This window comes from Peromyscus eremicus, chromosome 19, assembly GCF_949786415.1.
Source record: "Peromyscus eremicus chromosome 19, PerEre_H2_v1, whole genome shotgun sequence".
Taxonomy (NCBI): domain Eukaryota; kingdom Metazoa; phylum Chordata; class Mammalia; order Rodentia; family Cricetidae; genus Peromyscus; species Peromyscus eremicus.
In genome coordinates, this window is record NC_081435.1 from 1,223,674 (window position 1) to 1,239,264 (window position 15,591).

At 45.0% G+C, this 15,591-nt stretch overlaps 1 protein-coding gene across 2 annotated transcripts in view; it reads right to left on the bottom strand.

Moving 5' to 3' along the window:
• The window catches only part of Abhd3 (abhydrolase domain containing 3, phospholipase), a 48,263-nt gene extending 36,139 nt beyond the window's left edge, over positions 1 to 12,124 (bottom strand). The window contains exons 1-3 of one of the 2 annotated variants that reach the window (XM_059246280.1): positions 11,913 to 12,124; positions 11,373 to 11,536; positions 9,978 to 10,160 (exon numbers count right to left, since the gene is read on the bottom strand). In XM_059246280.1, the coding sequence (XP_059102263.1) occupies positions 9,978 to 10,160; positions 11,373 to 11,536; positions 11,913 to 12,074 (509 nt within the window). In that variant the 5' untranslated portion in view covers positions 12,075 to 12,124. The remainder of the gene's footprint in view (positions 1 to 9,977; positions 10,161 to 11,372; positions 11,537 to 11,912) is intronic. The other variant, XM_059246279.1, reaches the window with a different exon arrangement.
• Between the last annotated feature and the right edge of the window lie 3,467 nt (positions 12,125 to 15,591).

The following is a 15,591-nucleotide window of genomic DNA, read 5'->3' on the forward strand; positions in this document are numbered from 1 at the left end:
CATACTGATAATGCCAGAATGTGGAAGGTGAAAGTGAGGGGCATCAGGAATCCAAGGCCGATAACAGCTACAAAGAGAATTCAAGGTCAGCCTGGGCTACATAACACCCTGTATCAAAAAATGAAGTTGTTAGGGTTCATCAAGAACTATTAACATTCCAAACAGCCTAATAGAAACCATACAATTATCTGTAGCAAAGCTGTGAAGTTCAATTTGATCTTGTTACATACTAGCCATATACTTTGGGTTAAACTATTACCAAGTCATTAATGTAGCTTGGTGAATTCAAGGCCATCCTGGGCTATATGATGGTTCTTAAGACACCATGGGCTACATAATTGAGACCCTGGTTCAAACAAAACATGTCTTGGACTTAGTTGTATATGAAATAAGATTATGTATAGCACATAGTAGGGAATCTATTACTGGAAATCAATCAACAAAGCTAACTTGAAATTTTCATTTCCAATTGACATGACTGTACAAATCAGCAGATGATACTGCATGATAATTCAATACATGTATCCAATGTGAATCATCAATTCAAGGTAATTAAGTTCCTGACTTTCACTATTTCTTTGTGTTGGAGCCTTTCCAGGGGTCTCATCTAGTTATTTAAAAGACATAGAAGCTACTGCTGTAAACTACATGTACCCATCCCACACCGGAGCTCCAGAACAGCAGGACTTATTTTTCTCTAACTGTATTTTGGAACTCTTATTCAACTCACCACTTCTCTGTCCCCTCCCCTCAAAGGCTACATTTAATTGCCACAAGCCAAAGTAGCAATTCTGGTTATCTTTAAAAACCAGAACAGCCAGTTACTATTTTGAGAATACAGTTTAATTTTTAGACACAATATTTTTTTATACCAGTGGCTGCATGGATGAAAGTGTCAAACACTTCCCACACGTGAGGAAAGAGACAACCTCAAACACAGCTGGCACCAAGACTGCTCTTTCATCAGTTTTGGCATGTGGAAGGCAGAGGCAGGGGGATCTCTGTGAGTTCCAGGCCAGCCTGGTCTGCAGAGCAAGTTCCAAGACAGCCAGGGCTACACAGAGAAACCCTGTCTCAAAAAGCAAACAAACAACCAAACACCCTCCCCTAAGAAACATACAAACAAAAAGACTGCTCGTTCAAAGGCCATCTCATACTGTTTTATTGGAATTCCCTTTTCAGTCTAATCGCCTCTGACTTGAAATTTATTCAGCAGCTTTCTAATGTTCTCATGTTTTACCTGACTCACTTGCATTCCAGTCCAGGTCTCTATTCTTTTTACATATATTTTGTCAACTAAATATGTAGTCAAATTAGCTGAGTGCTCATAGGTAACAGCAGCATCTCAAGACACGGCAAGAAGTGTGGATTGTAGGTTGATAAGGCAGCCAGCAGCCGCCCTGTCTCAGCAAGGCATGTCCTTTCATTTGGCTCACTCACTGCCTGCCAGGCATGCTACTCTAGGCTTGCTTGAAAAGGTTTCTTGGGGCAATAGGTTGCCCAGTGCACCTTATTTCTATCTGTCCCTTCTAGAATGACTAGGCTCTTCCAGAAGCCAGACAATGGCCCTCATTCATTCCCAAAGACTTCAAGAACAATACTTTCTAAATGTTTGTTCTTGGTGAGGGACCAATGTTCTTTACATAGACTACATGTGAGTCTCCTAATTCTAGGAGGTGAAAGGCATCCCTCTGCAAAGGAGAGAATGGACGAGCAGGTAGATCAGAATAAGATGTTCCTGTAAGCATACGTAGTTTGTAACCCAGCCGGAAGTTGAACTCCACAGAGTCCACTCAAAGATCCCCCAACCAAGCTCACTGTTCCGTCTTTGTTATCTAAGCTAACATTCAAGTCTCTCTTTCCAAAGAAGATGGGAGTTCTGAGCACAGAGTGTATCTGATGGGCATGCCAACTCTTATAATAAAGCTCTGACCCTGAAAGGATTAAGGTTACTTCTGTTTTCGCTTCTGTGTGGGTATGTGTTGGAGATGGAAGCAAAGCCTTGGGCATACTAGGCAAGTACTTGGCCACTAGGACACATCTTAATCTCTGATGTGTATTTGACAGTGGATGATCTCACAATGGGATCACTTGTCAGTATCCATCATAATTATTTTTCTAGTCTATTATCATTACAGAATCTAAACTTTTCATCAGTGTTTTCTAATATCCTTAACCTAGCTAGTCTCAAGAACAATAAGTTATAATTACCTTATTTTTTCACACCTAAAAAATGTTATTTTTTGCTGGGGTGGTGGTGGTGGTGGTGGCGCATGCCTTTAATTCCAGCACTCGGGAGGCAGAGGCAGGCAGATCTCTGTGAGTTCGAGGCCAGCCTGGGCTACAGAGAGAGTTCCAGGACAGGCACCAAAACGACACACAGAAACCCTGTTTCAAAAAAACCAAAAAAAGAAAAAAAAAGAAAAAAAAAAGGAAAAGAAAAAAATGTTATTTTTTACAAAGAATGAATTATCAAGATAAAAGTTTCTGATGACTTAAAATAATTTCTAATATAAAATGGGGGAGGCAATCAGAACAAACTCTTATTTCCACAGCTCCATTTTCCTTAGTTCAGTTTTCCTCATTCTTCCTCCCTTGGAGGCATCTGCACATTGTACAAGGTACCTCTAATGATGCTGGAAATGTTACATCGTTGAAACCTGTGATATTATGCTTACCACAGCCCTAAATAAAACCCCAAACAGAAAAGTGAAGATACACTTGAAAGGAGTCAAATATTTAACCTATTTAAACCATTTCCCAAGTGACTCCCTCTCCTTGTTGCCAATAAGTGGGTTCTGCAGTGAATAAAAGGCCATTGTCCTGTCAGACCACATAACAAAAACAGTGTTTTCTCTAAGTAGGAAAAAACAGTAGTGAAACATGTTTCAAAACGTAAGTCTTAATGTAAGACTTTTGTTGACTTAATGTAAGTCAACAAAATTAAAAAAGATGCCCCTTTCTTCTGACTCAATTTCCCATCTCTCTCCTTTTCATGCCATACCTATCAAGTGTATGCCCAGCTTCTGCACTGGCTACCCCAGGATACCGTATGAAATAATAACAGTCCATTTTGGGGAAGTTTTGGGGGATCAAATCCAGGGCTCACACATGCTAGGCAAACACTCTACCCCTAAATTGAGCCCTCAGCCCTCAGCCTCTTAGGTGTGCATCCTTAAAGTATGAGAGTGTTTTCTACTTTCCTCTTATTTTCTTGGTACTGCGGCTGAAATGACGGGCTGGGGAGGTGGCTCAGCGGGTAAAGTCTGCTGTGCAAGCCTGAGGCCCTGAGTTCAGAGTCCCGTGTAAAAGCCAGGCACAGCAGAAAACATGTGTAACCCCAGTGACACAGAGAGAAAGAGACAGGTGGGGCTGGAGGCTTGATCGCAAGCCAGTCTCCACAAAATGGTAAGCTCCAGGTTCAGGGAGAGACCCTGCCCACCTCTGTAAAAAAAAAAAGAAAAAGAAAAAGAAAAGGAGAAGAGACGGAGAGTGACAGAGAAAAACACTCTATGTCAGCTTCCAGCTTTCACATGTGCACACATGGGTGAGCACGTTTGAATCTACACATATGTACGTCATATACATGCCATAGAGTTAGTGTTTATCAGCGCCTCACAAAAAAAACCCAATAAAACAACAACAAAAACAATAACAACAAAACAATTCAAATAACAACAAAGCCTGGCTTGGGGAACATGTGTGATGCATACACACACACAGCGTGCCTGGGCTCTGGGTAGTGATGTAGACCAGACAAGTTGGGACTGCCTCCTGAACTTTCAGGACAAAGATATCTGTGCCTTACTTTTACCCCTCTGGGGCTGAAGATCCATCCCAGGGCCTCATATACGCTAAGCCAAGTGCTCCAACACTGAGATACCCCACAGCCCAACTTGGATTTTGTTGGGGCCATTGTTAGTCTGGGTTTTCTGCCACCTGCAGCCAGTCCTGGGCCTGCAGAATGCACACTTCCTGTTTCTGCATGCGCTGTCTCCTCAGCTAGACTATAGGTTCCTGGGGAATATAAGCTACTGTACAGCACCAAAATACTTAACAATTGTCCTAGATTTCCACGAGCTTGTTATTACATAATTCTGGACGGGTCACTCTTCAATATTATCTGGGGGTGGAGCATAATGATAAAGGACTGAAAAGGCCGAGGTAAAAGCTGATCCAGATCCAGTCAGAATCACTGTTTTCCCCTTGTTTGTGTTTTAGTTCAGGAAATCAACTCAGAGATGGGAAAAAGATTTAAGAAAACAGGATATTATTCAGCTACAACATACTACCTATTAGGCTATGCTACTACATGTAGGTTTCTTTTATTATGCTTTTAAAAAACTTCATTTTCTTGATGAATGTTTCATTATGTTGCTCAGGATTGGCCCCAAATTCCTGGGCTCAAGTGATCCTCCTGCCTCAACCTCCTGAGCAGACAGACTATAGGTACGTATGTCACAAATAGAGATTTTTATGTGTTTGTATGAGTGTATGTGTGTGTGTATGTGTGTGTGCCACAGTGTGCATGTGGAGGCCAAAGGACAACCTCTGGTGTCAGTCTTCAAGTTCTACTTTGTGTGACACAGGGTCTCTGGGTCACTTTTTTCTGCTCTGTAGGCCAGGCTAGCTCGCCCATGATCTCCTGGGGCTCTCCTGTCTCTACTCGCATGTCCTGGGGGGAGTAATAGGATTACAGACATCTGTGTTATACCTGTGGCATCTGAATGTTTGTTTATTTCTAAACATGGTCCTGAAGGTTTCCAACTCAGGTCTTCATGCTTTCACGGCAAATGGGCTTCATCATCATAGCCATTTCCCCAGCTACTGAATTGAGATTTCTAAAGAAGCCAGCATGGGAGCTAGAGAGATGGCTCAGCAGTTACGAGCACTGGCTGCTCTTCCAGAGAACCCAGTATTTGACTTGGCTCAAAACCATCTGTTAACTCCAGTTCCAGGGGATCTGACACCTTCACACAGACATACATGCAGGTAAACACAAATGCACATGAAATAAAAATAAAAAAACTTAGATGATGAAGGAGGAGGAGGAGGAGGGAGGAGGAGAAAAAAAGGAGGAGGAGGAGAAGGAGGAGAAGAAGGAGGAGGAGGAGGAGGAGGAAGAGGAGGAGGAGGAAGAGGAGGAGGAGGAGGAGGAAGAGGAGGAGGAAGAGGAGGAGGAGGAGGAAGAGGAGGAGGAGGAGGAGGAAGAGGAGGAGGAAGAGGAGGAGGAGGAGGAAGAGGAGGAGGAAGAGGAGGAGGAGGAAGAGGAGGAGGAAGAGGAGAAGGAGGAGGAGGAAGAGGAGGAGGAAGAGGAGGAGGAGGAGGAGGAAGAGGAGGAAGAGGAGGAAGAGGAGGAGGAGGAGGAGGAGGAGGAGGAACAGCAGCAGCCACTGCCACCGCCAGCACTTGTAGCACTTGGGCAACTGAGGCAGCCTCAACTACATACTGAGTTCTAGGCTAGCCTAGGCTATGAAGTGAGACCCTGTCTCAAAGAAAAAGGGCTTTTTGTTATTAGAGGGAACTACCTGTAATGCAAATTCTAATTGGTCTTTTAATAAAAAAAAAAACTGGAGCTAGAAATTGGGGTAAATATTAAAAGATCAGAGAGACAAAGGAACAAGCCACCTCACCTCTGGGATTCCTCAACTGAAAAACTTTAGTTCCTGTCTCCTCACGCCTTATATACCCTTCTCTGCCCACCCATACCACTTCCTGTCTTAACTTTCCTAGTGCTGGGATTAAAGGTGTGTGATTCCCAAGTACAGGGATTAAAAGAGTGTGCCACCACTTCCTGGCTCTGTTTCTCTCCTAGACTGCGTCAATCTCATGTAGTTCAGGGTGGTTTTGAACTCACAGAGACGGATCTCTGCCTCCTGAGTGCTAGGATTAAAGGTGTGTGCCACCACTGCCTGACCTCTATGTTTAATCTAGTGGCTTGTTCTGTTTTCTGATCTTCAGGCAAATTTATTAAGGTACACAATATTAGCACCACAACTACCCTTTTCCTAGTCTTCTGATTTCCATGGGATAAACTTACTTGTGGCCTTGAGACCTTTCTTACTTCATGTACCCTCCAGGAAACATTTATCTCAACAGACTGATAAAATTGGAAAGAATTTTTCTGGCTCAACAGAAGTCTCCTCCCAGAGGACATTTTGCAACCACAGTGTTGTGAAGATGGTCACTATAAGCAGGCCAAATATTCTCTATCCAAGTCTAAGTACCTTTGACCCAGTTAGAACACCTTTACTCATAATTATCTTACCTAAACTTTGGCCCACTTTCCTTCCCATCAATCACTGATTTTGAATGAGTAGAAAATGTGTTTACATTGACCACAAATCCTTTGGTTTCATCCATCCACAGACTGGAGTTAGATTCTCTCTCATGACTCAGTATCTTACCAGAAACACCAGATCCCCGCTGACCTGACAGACCTCACGCCCCCACCCCAAGTCCTCTGCACAAGTTAGTGACGCCTTTGTGTCACACAGATGTTTACCTCTGCACAGACATTACAGTGATGGCCACATGCTCCTGAAAGGAGAAGAGGTGTGCCTTTGCTTCTAAATTATAAAAAGTTCCTGCTCTGATCAGACTAGAGGATGACAGAAAGAAGACAAACATTTTCTAAAGACTCCCTGTGTGCAGACAACCCAACTGAACGCTGACATAAGAGAGGGAGCTGTGATGGGACAATTCAGTTAGCTGCTAGGATCGCTCTGTGAATGGCAGTCCCAACATCAGAGTCTAGGTTGAACCCTAAACCCCATCTCTGTCCCACCATATTACAAAGCCTGCCTCAAGCCCTGTCACCTGCCAGATCCCAGCCACACCCCCAATAGTTTAAGGTCCTTTTTGCTTTCTGTCAAGCTTCCAGATTGACATTTTACTTCAGCGGTCTTGAAACTGCCCGTCCTTTCTGTAATCGTCCGCAATGCCTGCTGGGACTCAGGGATGCTTATCTCATCTGCCCTGGTTTGGTCAGCAGAACAACACAGAAGTAACACTGTGGGAGCTCTCAGCTTGGGCCTCAGAGGCACTGACAGCTTCTGCTTTTACATTCAGTAAACCCTCTTCTACCAAAAGTACAGCCCAGGGTGAACCTGAGGGTAGATGAGGCATCATGGCAGTGGAGCTGAGTGGTCCCAGAGTCCCCAAGCATGCAACCATCTTGACAGATAATCACATATGCACAAACAATTCTAGTTAAGACCAAATTTAGCAACCTTAACCCAAACTGCCAGCCCCTGCACTGAGCAGAATGGCTGTTTCAAACTGCTAACCTTTGGGAGGGTTTGTTAAACAGCAGAAGTGAACCGATACAGCCTCTCTGACTTAGGTCAGAGACTTGAAAATTTTTTTTTTTTTTTTTTTTTTTCGAGACAGGGTTTCTCTGTGTAGCTTTGCGCCTTTCCTGGGACTCACTTGGTAGTCCAGGCTGGCCTCGAACTCACAGAGATCCGCCTGGCTCTGCCTCCCGAGTGCTGGGATTAAAGGCGTGCGCCACCACCGCCCGGCGAGACTTGAAATTTTTTCTCTCAAGGCTCTATCTGTAAAACTCAGAATTTCTTTGTGTTCGTGTGTGTACATGTTGCATGTACTTGTTAGTAAGGGTGGGTACGTGTGGGTGCATGTATGTGGAAGAAAGGTCGATGCAGAGGTCTTTCCTCTATCACTCACTATCTGCTTCAGCTTTTCAGAAAAGGGTCTCTAAGTGGACCTGAAGCTCATCCATCAGGGTAGACTGGCTGGCCTATGAGTTTCAGGACTTGACTTCCTCCATTATTCCCAGCGTTGGCACATACCACACTGTCCAGTTTTTTTTAAATATTTATTTATTTTTATTTTATGTATGTGTTTGTTTGCATATATGTATGTATGTCATATTGCATGCCTGGTGCCCATGGAGGTCAGAAGAGTCTGGAACTACAGAGTAGAGAGCTGCCATGGGAGTGCTAGGGACTAAATCCGGTCCTCTGCAAGGGCAGCCAGTGCTCTAACTGCTGAGCCACCTCTCCAGTTCTTGGGCTCAACTTTCATGGGGATTCTGAGGATCCGAGCTCAGATTCTCATGTTTGCTCAGCAGGCACTGTATGACTGAGCCATTTCCTCAGCCAGACCAGACTCTTGGCAGCTAGAAATAAATGGGACTAAGTCCCAAGGGCACAAAGAGTTTACTGACAATAGCCTGTTCTTTCCTCCTCCTTCCTTGCCAAGGCCAGTCTGACCCAGCCCAGGACATGTCACACTCAGGCTGAAACACACTAAGTCTAGTGTGCATCGAACCCTGGGTTAGGACACTTCACACTCAGGCTGAAATACTCCAAGTCTAGTGTGCATGGAACCCTGGGCTAGGTCTCCTGAACCTAGAGTAGTGACAACCTCCTCTGAGGTTGAGGAGGAGGACCAGAAGTTCAAGGCCATCCTTGATTAGCTCTTTAAGCTGCTGACAATAAACTGGCCCAGCCTTCTCTTCACAAGGTCCCCAGGAAAGTACAGGTTTTCATATTCTTTGTGTCTCCTCATAATTCCTAGTACAAGCCTTCCCGAAATTTTGGCTACATAGTGACTTTGAGGTTAGCCTGGACTACATGAGATCCTGTCTCAAAACTGGAATGGGGGGCTGACTTTATAGACCCCTTCATTTTAGCATGACCAAGTTTTAGATGTAAATCAGAAACAAGCTTCAATCTAAGTGGATATTGTTTAAAATGGAATAATCATGGGTTCCTGCTATTTCTTAGCAAACCCCAAGTCTAAAATAAATACTTTGAGCTTCTGAGAGAATGTTATTTTATGGCCATAAGAGGCTTTGTCTGTAAAAGACCAGAGTTAACTTGTTAAAACAGAATTTTCTATTGTGACATTTCCCTCTTTACACCAAAGTGTCATACAAATAAGTATTCCCAGTTTAGAAAAAAAGAGTTGACTCTAAACACAAGTCACAGAGTGTACCACAGCAATATTACCATCAGCTAAAAGACCAACACACAAAAAACAGTACCTTTTATAACAGCCTGTTTTAAGACTCTAGAGCTGAATCTGAAATGTAAAGCTGCCAAGTCACTTGGAAAAATTAAATTGTACCTGATGGCCAAGTTGAATAATGGTTGTTTAAAAATGCTATGGTATCAGCTGGCCACTAGCCATGTGCACCTGCAAATTCAGGTGGACAAAAAAAAAAAAACTGATTGCCTGTGGAAAACTAAGGAGGACCTTACAAGCTAATTCTGAACATTTTCACACTTGGATCTAAGTCAGGCAAATAAGATTAACAAATCTAAGGCCCAAATTCAAAGTGTGACAGGAGAGCCCCTCTGTACACTCTCAGGAGCGTGGAACTGCTATTCCAAATAGCATTCTCTCTTGCAGGGTCTACTACTTCTCAGGCATGGGTGTATGTGGGGGAGAGAACGCTATCAATTCTCAGGTGGTTCTCATATCATTTGCTCATTTACCTAAGCTTGTTGTACGAGCTGATCACTTAGGAAATGGAGACAAAGAGGAATCAGAATTAAGTAACAATTTAGGAGATTGCTCAATTTATGCATGAGGGAGTGTGAATGAGTGTGTATTTGAAACATACACCTAAGGGAAAAAAAAAAATCTTTGTATGTTTTTTGAGGCAGGGTTTCTCTGTGTAGCCCTGACTGTCCTGGAACTTGCTCTGTAGAAGAGGTTGGCCTCCTCAGAGATCCACCTGCCTCTACCTCCCAAGTTCTGGGATTAAAGGCGTTCAACACCACCTTGGGGGAAAAATTTTTCAAGGGGGGGCAGGGTTTCTCTCTATGTACCCTAATGGCCTGGAACTTTCTACAAAGATTAAGCTGGCCTTGGACTCACAGAGATCTACCTGCCTCTGTTTCCGTAGTGCTGGGATTAAAGGCTTATGCCACAAGCTCACTCAGCCTGAAGTATTTATATGTCAGTAAGAATTAAGTGAAAAGTGGGAAATAATCTTTCACAGGTACCTGTATCCTAGTTCTTCGCTGAGACGGATCATATGAAGGATGTAGGATTCCTTGCTTGTTCCAGTGAGGCCAGGCAACAGCAAGATAGTAGGTCTGGTGCTGGCATCCTCATAGCACGAACTGTTATTGTTATCAGACCAGTCCAGTGAGATCTGTCCTCCATCTGCCGTTTTAATGAGTTCACTGAAAGCAACCGTTCCAAAGGCATTACTAAGTAGTGCTTTAAGTTGCATTGGTGTTTTCATTCTATAGATATGACATTACCTGGTCATCACAAAATAACTTACCCACATTCACATATAGATATCTGTAAGTCACTTTCTTTCATTACAAAAATATTATGAATATTAATACCATATTTCCAATGAAAGGTAATAGGTAAATAATGAACTTCAGAAGGGGATAAATCAGGGTAATTGGGGTGTGTATGTGTGAATGTGGTCAAAATACATTATATACATGCACAAAATTATCAAAGAATCAATAAATTATTTTTAAAATGAACTTAAAAAAGAATAAACTTCAAATATTTGGGTGGGAGTGTGGTAGAGCCCCTGCCTAGCACAAGGCCTTGGATTTATCCTTGGTATCACACACACAGAGCTCTTCATATATTTAATCATTTCCTTATTACTCTCAAACACTTAGCATTTAACCCCTATTGATTGAGGTCATACAGATACCGACAGGGAATTCTGGGTAAATCCGGTGCGGACTTGTTCTCTGCTACAACTCTGACTCAATGAAGCAGACCCTCACTGAGTACCTGCAAGATGTGTTTCTTGAATGACTTGTCCCATAACATCTATGGGCCCCAGAAAGACCAGATGACTCAGGGAAATTAGTAATAGACACCATTTACATCTCCTGGTTAGAGATGTCCCTACCCACATCGGCAACAGCTCAAAACATTATCCTCAAAAACCCATGTGCTTGTTACTATGAGCCCTTGTGTGGGGAGACACATAAAATCTGAACCCCTCTGCCAGGATCCTCACCACCCGACATTAGTGCATCTCATCAAAGTGTCTAGATCCTCAAGGACAAACTGGAAATGACAAATTGGAAAACAGTACCCACCCCCCCCCCGCGCGCCAAAAAAACCACAAAGTTCTTCTCATATTCCAGAAATAAGCTAGGGCTTCCATTCTGTATGTTTACATTAGGATGAAAAAAGGAAAAAAGAAAAAAAAAAGAAAAAGAAAAAAGGCTGGGAGGCGCAACACCTGGATAGTTTCCTGCAGCTGGAAGAGGGTGGGCAGGCGGGGCATCCCTCCTATTTTCTTCTCTTTACGTTCTGTTATTTTGCTAGCCACAGATGTACTAACTTAGAACTGGACGTGGGAATTAAAACCTGTGATTTGGAAGATATGTCTCAAATAGACATTCACTTACTTCCTGTACTGCACCAGGGGCTTGGCAGTGATGAAGGGTCTCAGCAGTGTCTGTCCTCGGCTCTCCCAGCACCATACCGTCGGGTAATAGGTTTCTGTCACCACGGGACAGTGGTCCTGGAGGAAGCGACTGAAACTCTCCCCTCCAGTCACTAACTGGGGTTTCTGCCGGGAGAAGCAGCATCGGTGAGGGGTCCAGAACAAAGTTTATGGCGGCTGTAAACCAGCAACCAGCGGATTTATCGTGTCCCCACCCGCAGGCCGCGCGCGAGCCCTCCGATTCCATCTCCCCGGAGACTGACGCACAGAAGCCACAATCATAACAGTCCCAAGATGCGCTCAGTGGCATCCCGGAGGACACGCGAACTGAGTGCCGGGTGTCCTCCCCGAAGTACCGCAGCTGTGCTGGCGGGTCCGGGGCACGGGCCGCCGGGAGGACCCGGTGGCAGGACTCTGAACCGCGGCAGGCGGCTAGTGTCGCCCGCGCCCTCGGAGCAGCCCCGGGGCCCGCCACGCTCCGCCGCCCCCGCCCCCGGCTCACCTTGGCAATGCTGCTCAGGTAGTAGCAGGCGTAGGCGACGCTGAAGCCCAGGATCAGCGACAAGCCCACGCCCGAGCCGAAGAAGCCGACGCGGACCTGGTGCTCCAGGTAGAGCGCCAGCTCCCGGGACAGCACCCGCAGGTCCATGGCCAGGCGCTGCATAGCGCGAGCGCGGCGCAGCTGCAGCGGAGGCCGGCCTGCCCGAGCGCCCGGACCCGCGGTGCGGGGGAGCGGCGCCGGCGGGGCGGAGCGCGGCCTCCGCCAACGGCGGCCCGGGAGGCGTGGCCCGTCCCGCCCCGCCCCGCCCGCGAACCTTCCAGACGCGCGCTGGACCGCCCCGCGGTGGTGGACCCCCGGTGTCCCTGGAGTGCCGGGTTTGAGCGCGTGAGCTCTGCAGAAGGAAACGGGCCGGGCCGCCACCTGCCGCCGTGACCTTGAACAGTAGACTCGGCCGAGCTCCCGAGGCAGCGGTTTGCAGAGAAGCGGGCACTTGCTTCCGATACCAAAGTTGACGCGGAAGGAGAGTGCGCTGGGAGAGAATCCGCTATCCCTCTGGAGCTTGCGTCTCAGAGGGAAACTATCCTCCACCCCCCAACCCCAAAAAATCCCATCAACTGCAGACACTCATGCCTCATGCTCGACTTTAAGTCTCCCGGTGAATCTTTCAGATAGCTAAGGGCTTTTAAATGAGAACTGGATCTTGAAAAGGTCGGGAACCGGAAATAGGATTCAATCATGTGGTTGATTAATGCTGTGAACTCGCAGGTGTATGGCAATTCGGGCTGATTACACAGGATGCACACAGGAAAGCATTTATGAAGTAGGTTCTCTTAGGCTTGTTTGTGGCACCGTGACAGAAGTCTGAGGATAGTTCCAGACATTTGAAACAAGGGTGGCTAGATGTAAAGCGAAGGTAAGGGCTGATGAGACTACAGAAAATGTCACAGGTTTAAATTCTTTGAATATATCGATTTTTTTTCTTTTTAAAGACAGTCTTATGTAGCTCAAGCTTGCCTTGAACGCACTGTGTAACTAAGGGTGACCCTGAACTTCCGCCCTTCCTGCTTTCACCTTCCTAGTGCTGGGATTACCACCAAACCAAGTTTATACAGTGCAGAGGATCGAGCCCAGGCTTTGTGCCTGCTAGGCACTCTACACCTGAGCTACATCCCCAGCTATACATTGCTTATTTTTTTTTATCAGCACATGGTAGTTATATTTTATGGATTAGAGTGTGAGATGGCAATACATGTCTAATCTATAATGATCAAATTAGGGTAACTAGCGTGCCATTCCTGCGGTCCACCACTGTCCTGCACTCCTAGCATGCTTCTCCCCCACCACACCTTGATGCCCAAGCCTCTTTCCTGTCTCCGTTTATAGTCTTTCTTGATACAAGAACTGGGACTCCCAATTTACAGGTGAGAAAATGAGAGTTCTGGAGTTTATTCACTTTCAACTAACTTCTTTGATGATCAAGGACCAAAGACTTCAAAATTAGAGCCAACAAAGGAGTAATCACTTAAATTGCAGAAAATGTGCTAAAGGGAAGAGCTGCACCAACACAGTTCTTAGAGTAAGAGGAAACACCAATTTGGGTTTGTTGTACATAGAATGTATTGTAATAGCATTTGACAGTGAACGAAATCTTTCCGTAGGCCAAAGAACTAGGCTTGGGATTTAGAAGCAATGCCTTAAGAAGTTGAAGAGCTGGTACTAGGATACTACTCAGTAGGCAGAGTGCTTACTCAGCATACACTAGGGCCTGGGTTCAATCTCCAGCAGTGCATACATTTGACATGGTGGTGTATCACTGGAATCTCAGCACTTGGGAGGCCAGGAGTTCAAGGTCATCCCCTACTACATAGTGAGTTGGAAACCAGCATGGGTTATGCCAGACTCTGCCCCCTTCCGGATGTTGCAGCGCTGGTCCCATGATGGCAGCACTCCTGCTGTTTCTAAGCCTTCCTCCATGGTGTTGGGCATCCATACTCATCACACTGGGCACCAAGCTCTGCTCTGGGCCATTAGCACTACTACCTTTAGAAACAAGGTGCTGTTGTCTCTACCCCTTTGCTTCTTAACTTGGCTGGTATAAACGGAGCTAAAAATTCAGTCTGGGTTACAGCTCAGCTTTCCTACGAAGGTAGGAAAACAACCACTGGTTTTTGTTGTTTTTCCTGTGTGCAGTGCTAGGGACTGAATCCACAGCCTCATGAAATGTTGAGGAGGGCCCCGCCACTATGTTATAGCCCAGCTCTCATTCTTAGCTCCAATCTGTAGTCAAAAGGAGAGTGGAGAAGAAAAGATGTGAGCAAAGACGCGGTATCGTAGTGTAACTTTCAGTTGCTATTACAGAGTATCCAGAGGGTGAGAGTGGTTTCTGAAGGAAAGAGGCTTAGCTTGTATTTCTAGAGACTGGAAGTCCAGGATGACCTCATCTGACAAGGGTCTCAGATGTGGTAAACATCACAAAGACAACAGGCTGTGCAGAGGAGACAAACAGGTGTGGCCTTACAACCGTCTGCTCTCCAGAACCCACCAGCTCCATGAAACCTACCGTGAAGATTAATGTAGTCCTTCCAGAAAGGGGGTAACCCTCTTGACTACCCTATTACCTCTTCAAATTCTCACTACCTCTCAGCATTGTTACCTTAGGGACAACATTTTGACATGAGTGTTATGAAATAATCTTTTTATACACTGTGAAGATGTGTCTTTGCTAAGGTGCCTTCCGATTGGTTTAATGAAAAAGCTGACTGGCTGGTAGCTAGGCAGGACAGCAGAGACAGAGGATGCTGGGAGGAAGAAGGGCAGAGCCTTGGGAGTCTCCAGAGATGCAGAGAGAAGCAAGATGAACATGCCGTGTTGAAGGAAGGTACCACCACGTGGCAGAGGGTAGATAAGAAATATGGGTTATTTTAAAATATGAGTTAGCTAGTAACAATCCTGAGCTATCGGCTGAGCATTTATAAGTAATTATAAGTCTCTGAATGGTTATTTGGGAATCGCTGTGGAGACACAGAGAAACTCTGCCTACACGAGTTTCAAAGGTAGCATACCATGTTCAAATATAGCACATAAAAAAATCTCTACATTAAAACTTTCAACTATTCAACTGATATTCATAAATAACCCAGTAAGAAGGTATATTTTGTTATACTTTCCTTTCAGACTTATTTTTTTATTTTGTGTATGCATGTGCATGTGGAAGCCACTTGAGCCTCAGGAGCTGGAGCTGTGAGCAGTTGTGAGCTACCTCATCTGTGGATGCTGGGAAGTGAATTCCAGTCCTCTGCAAGAGCAGCAAGTGCTCTTAACCACTAAACCATTTTTCTGCCTTTCCCATTATGCTTTACTTTGCTTATAAATGTCACAATGAACATCTGCCAAACAGTAAAAAGTTATTTTTAAAGACAACTTAAAACTCACTGTAAAGGCAAAAATCACACAAAAGGCCTATTACTAATGAGAAGGCCAAAAATGTTTTATTTATTTATTTTGGCAGATTTTTTGTGAAGTAACCCTGAATGACCTGAAACTTACCTATGGAAACCTGCGTGGCCCAGAGATTGCAACAGTCCTCCTAACTCTGCCTCCTGAATGTTGGCTCAAGGTCAAAACATTCTAAGATTTAATGGAAGGCAACTTTTTAACAGGAACACATTACCACAAGTTT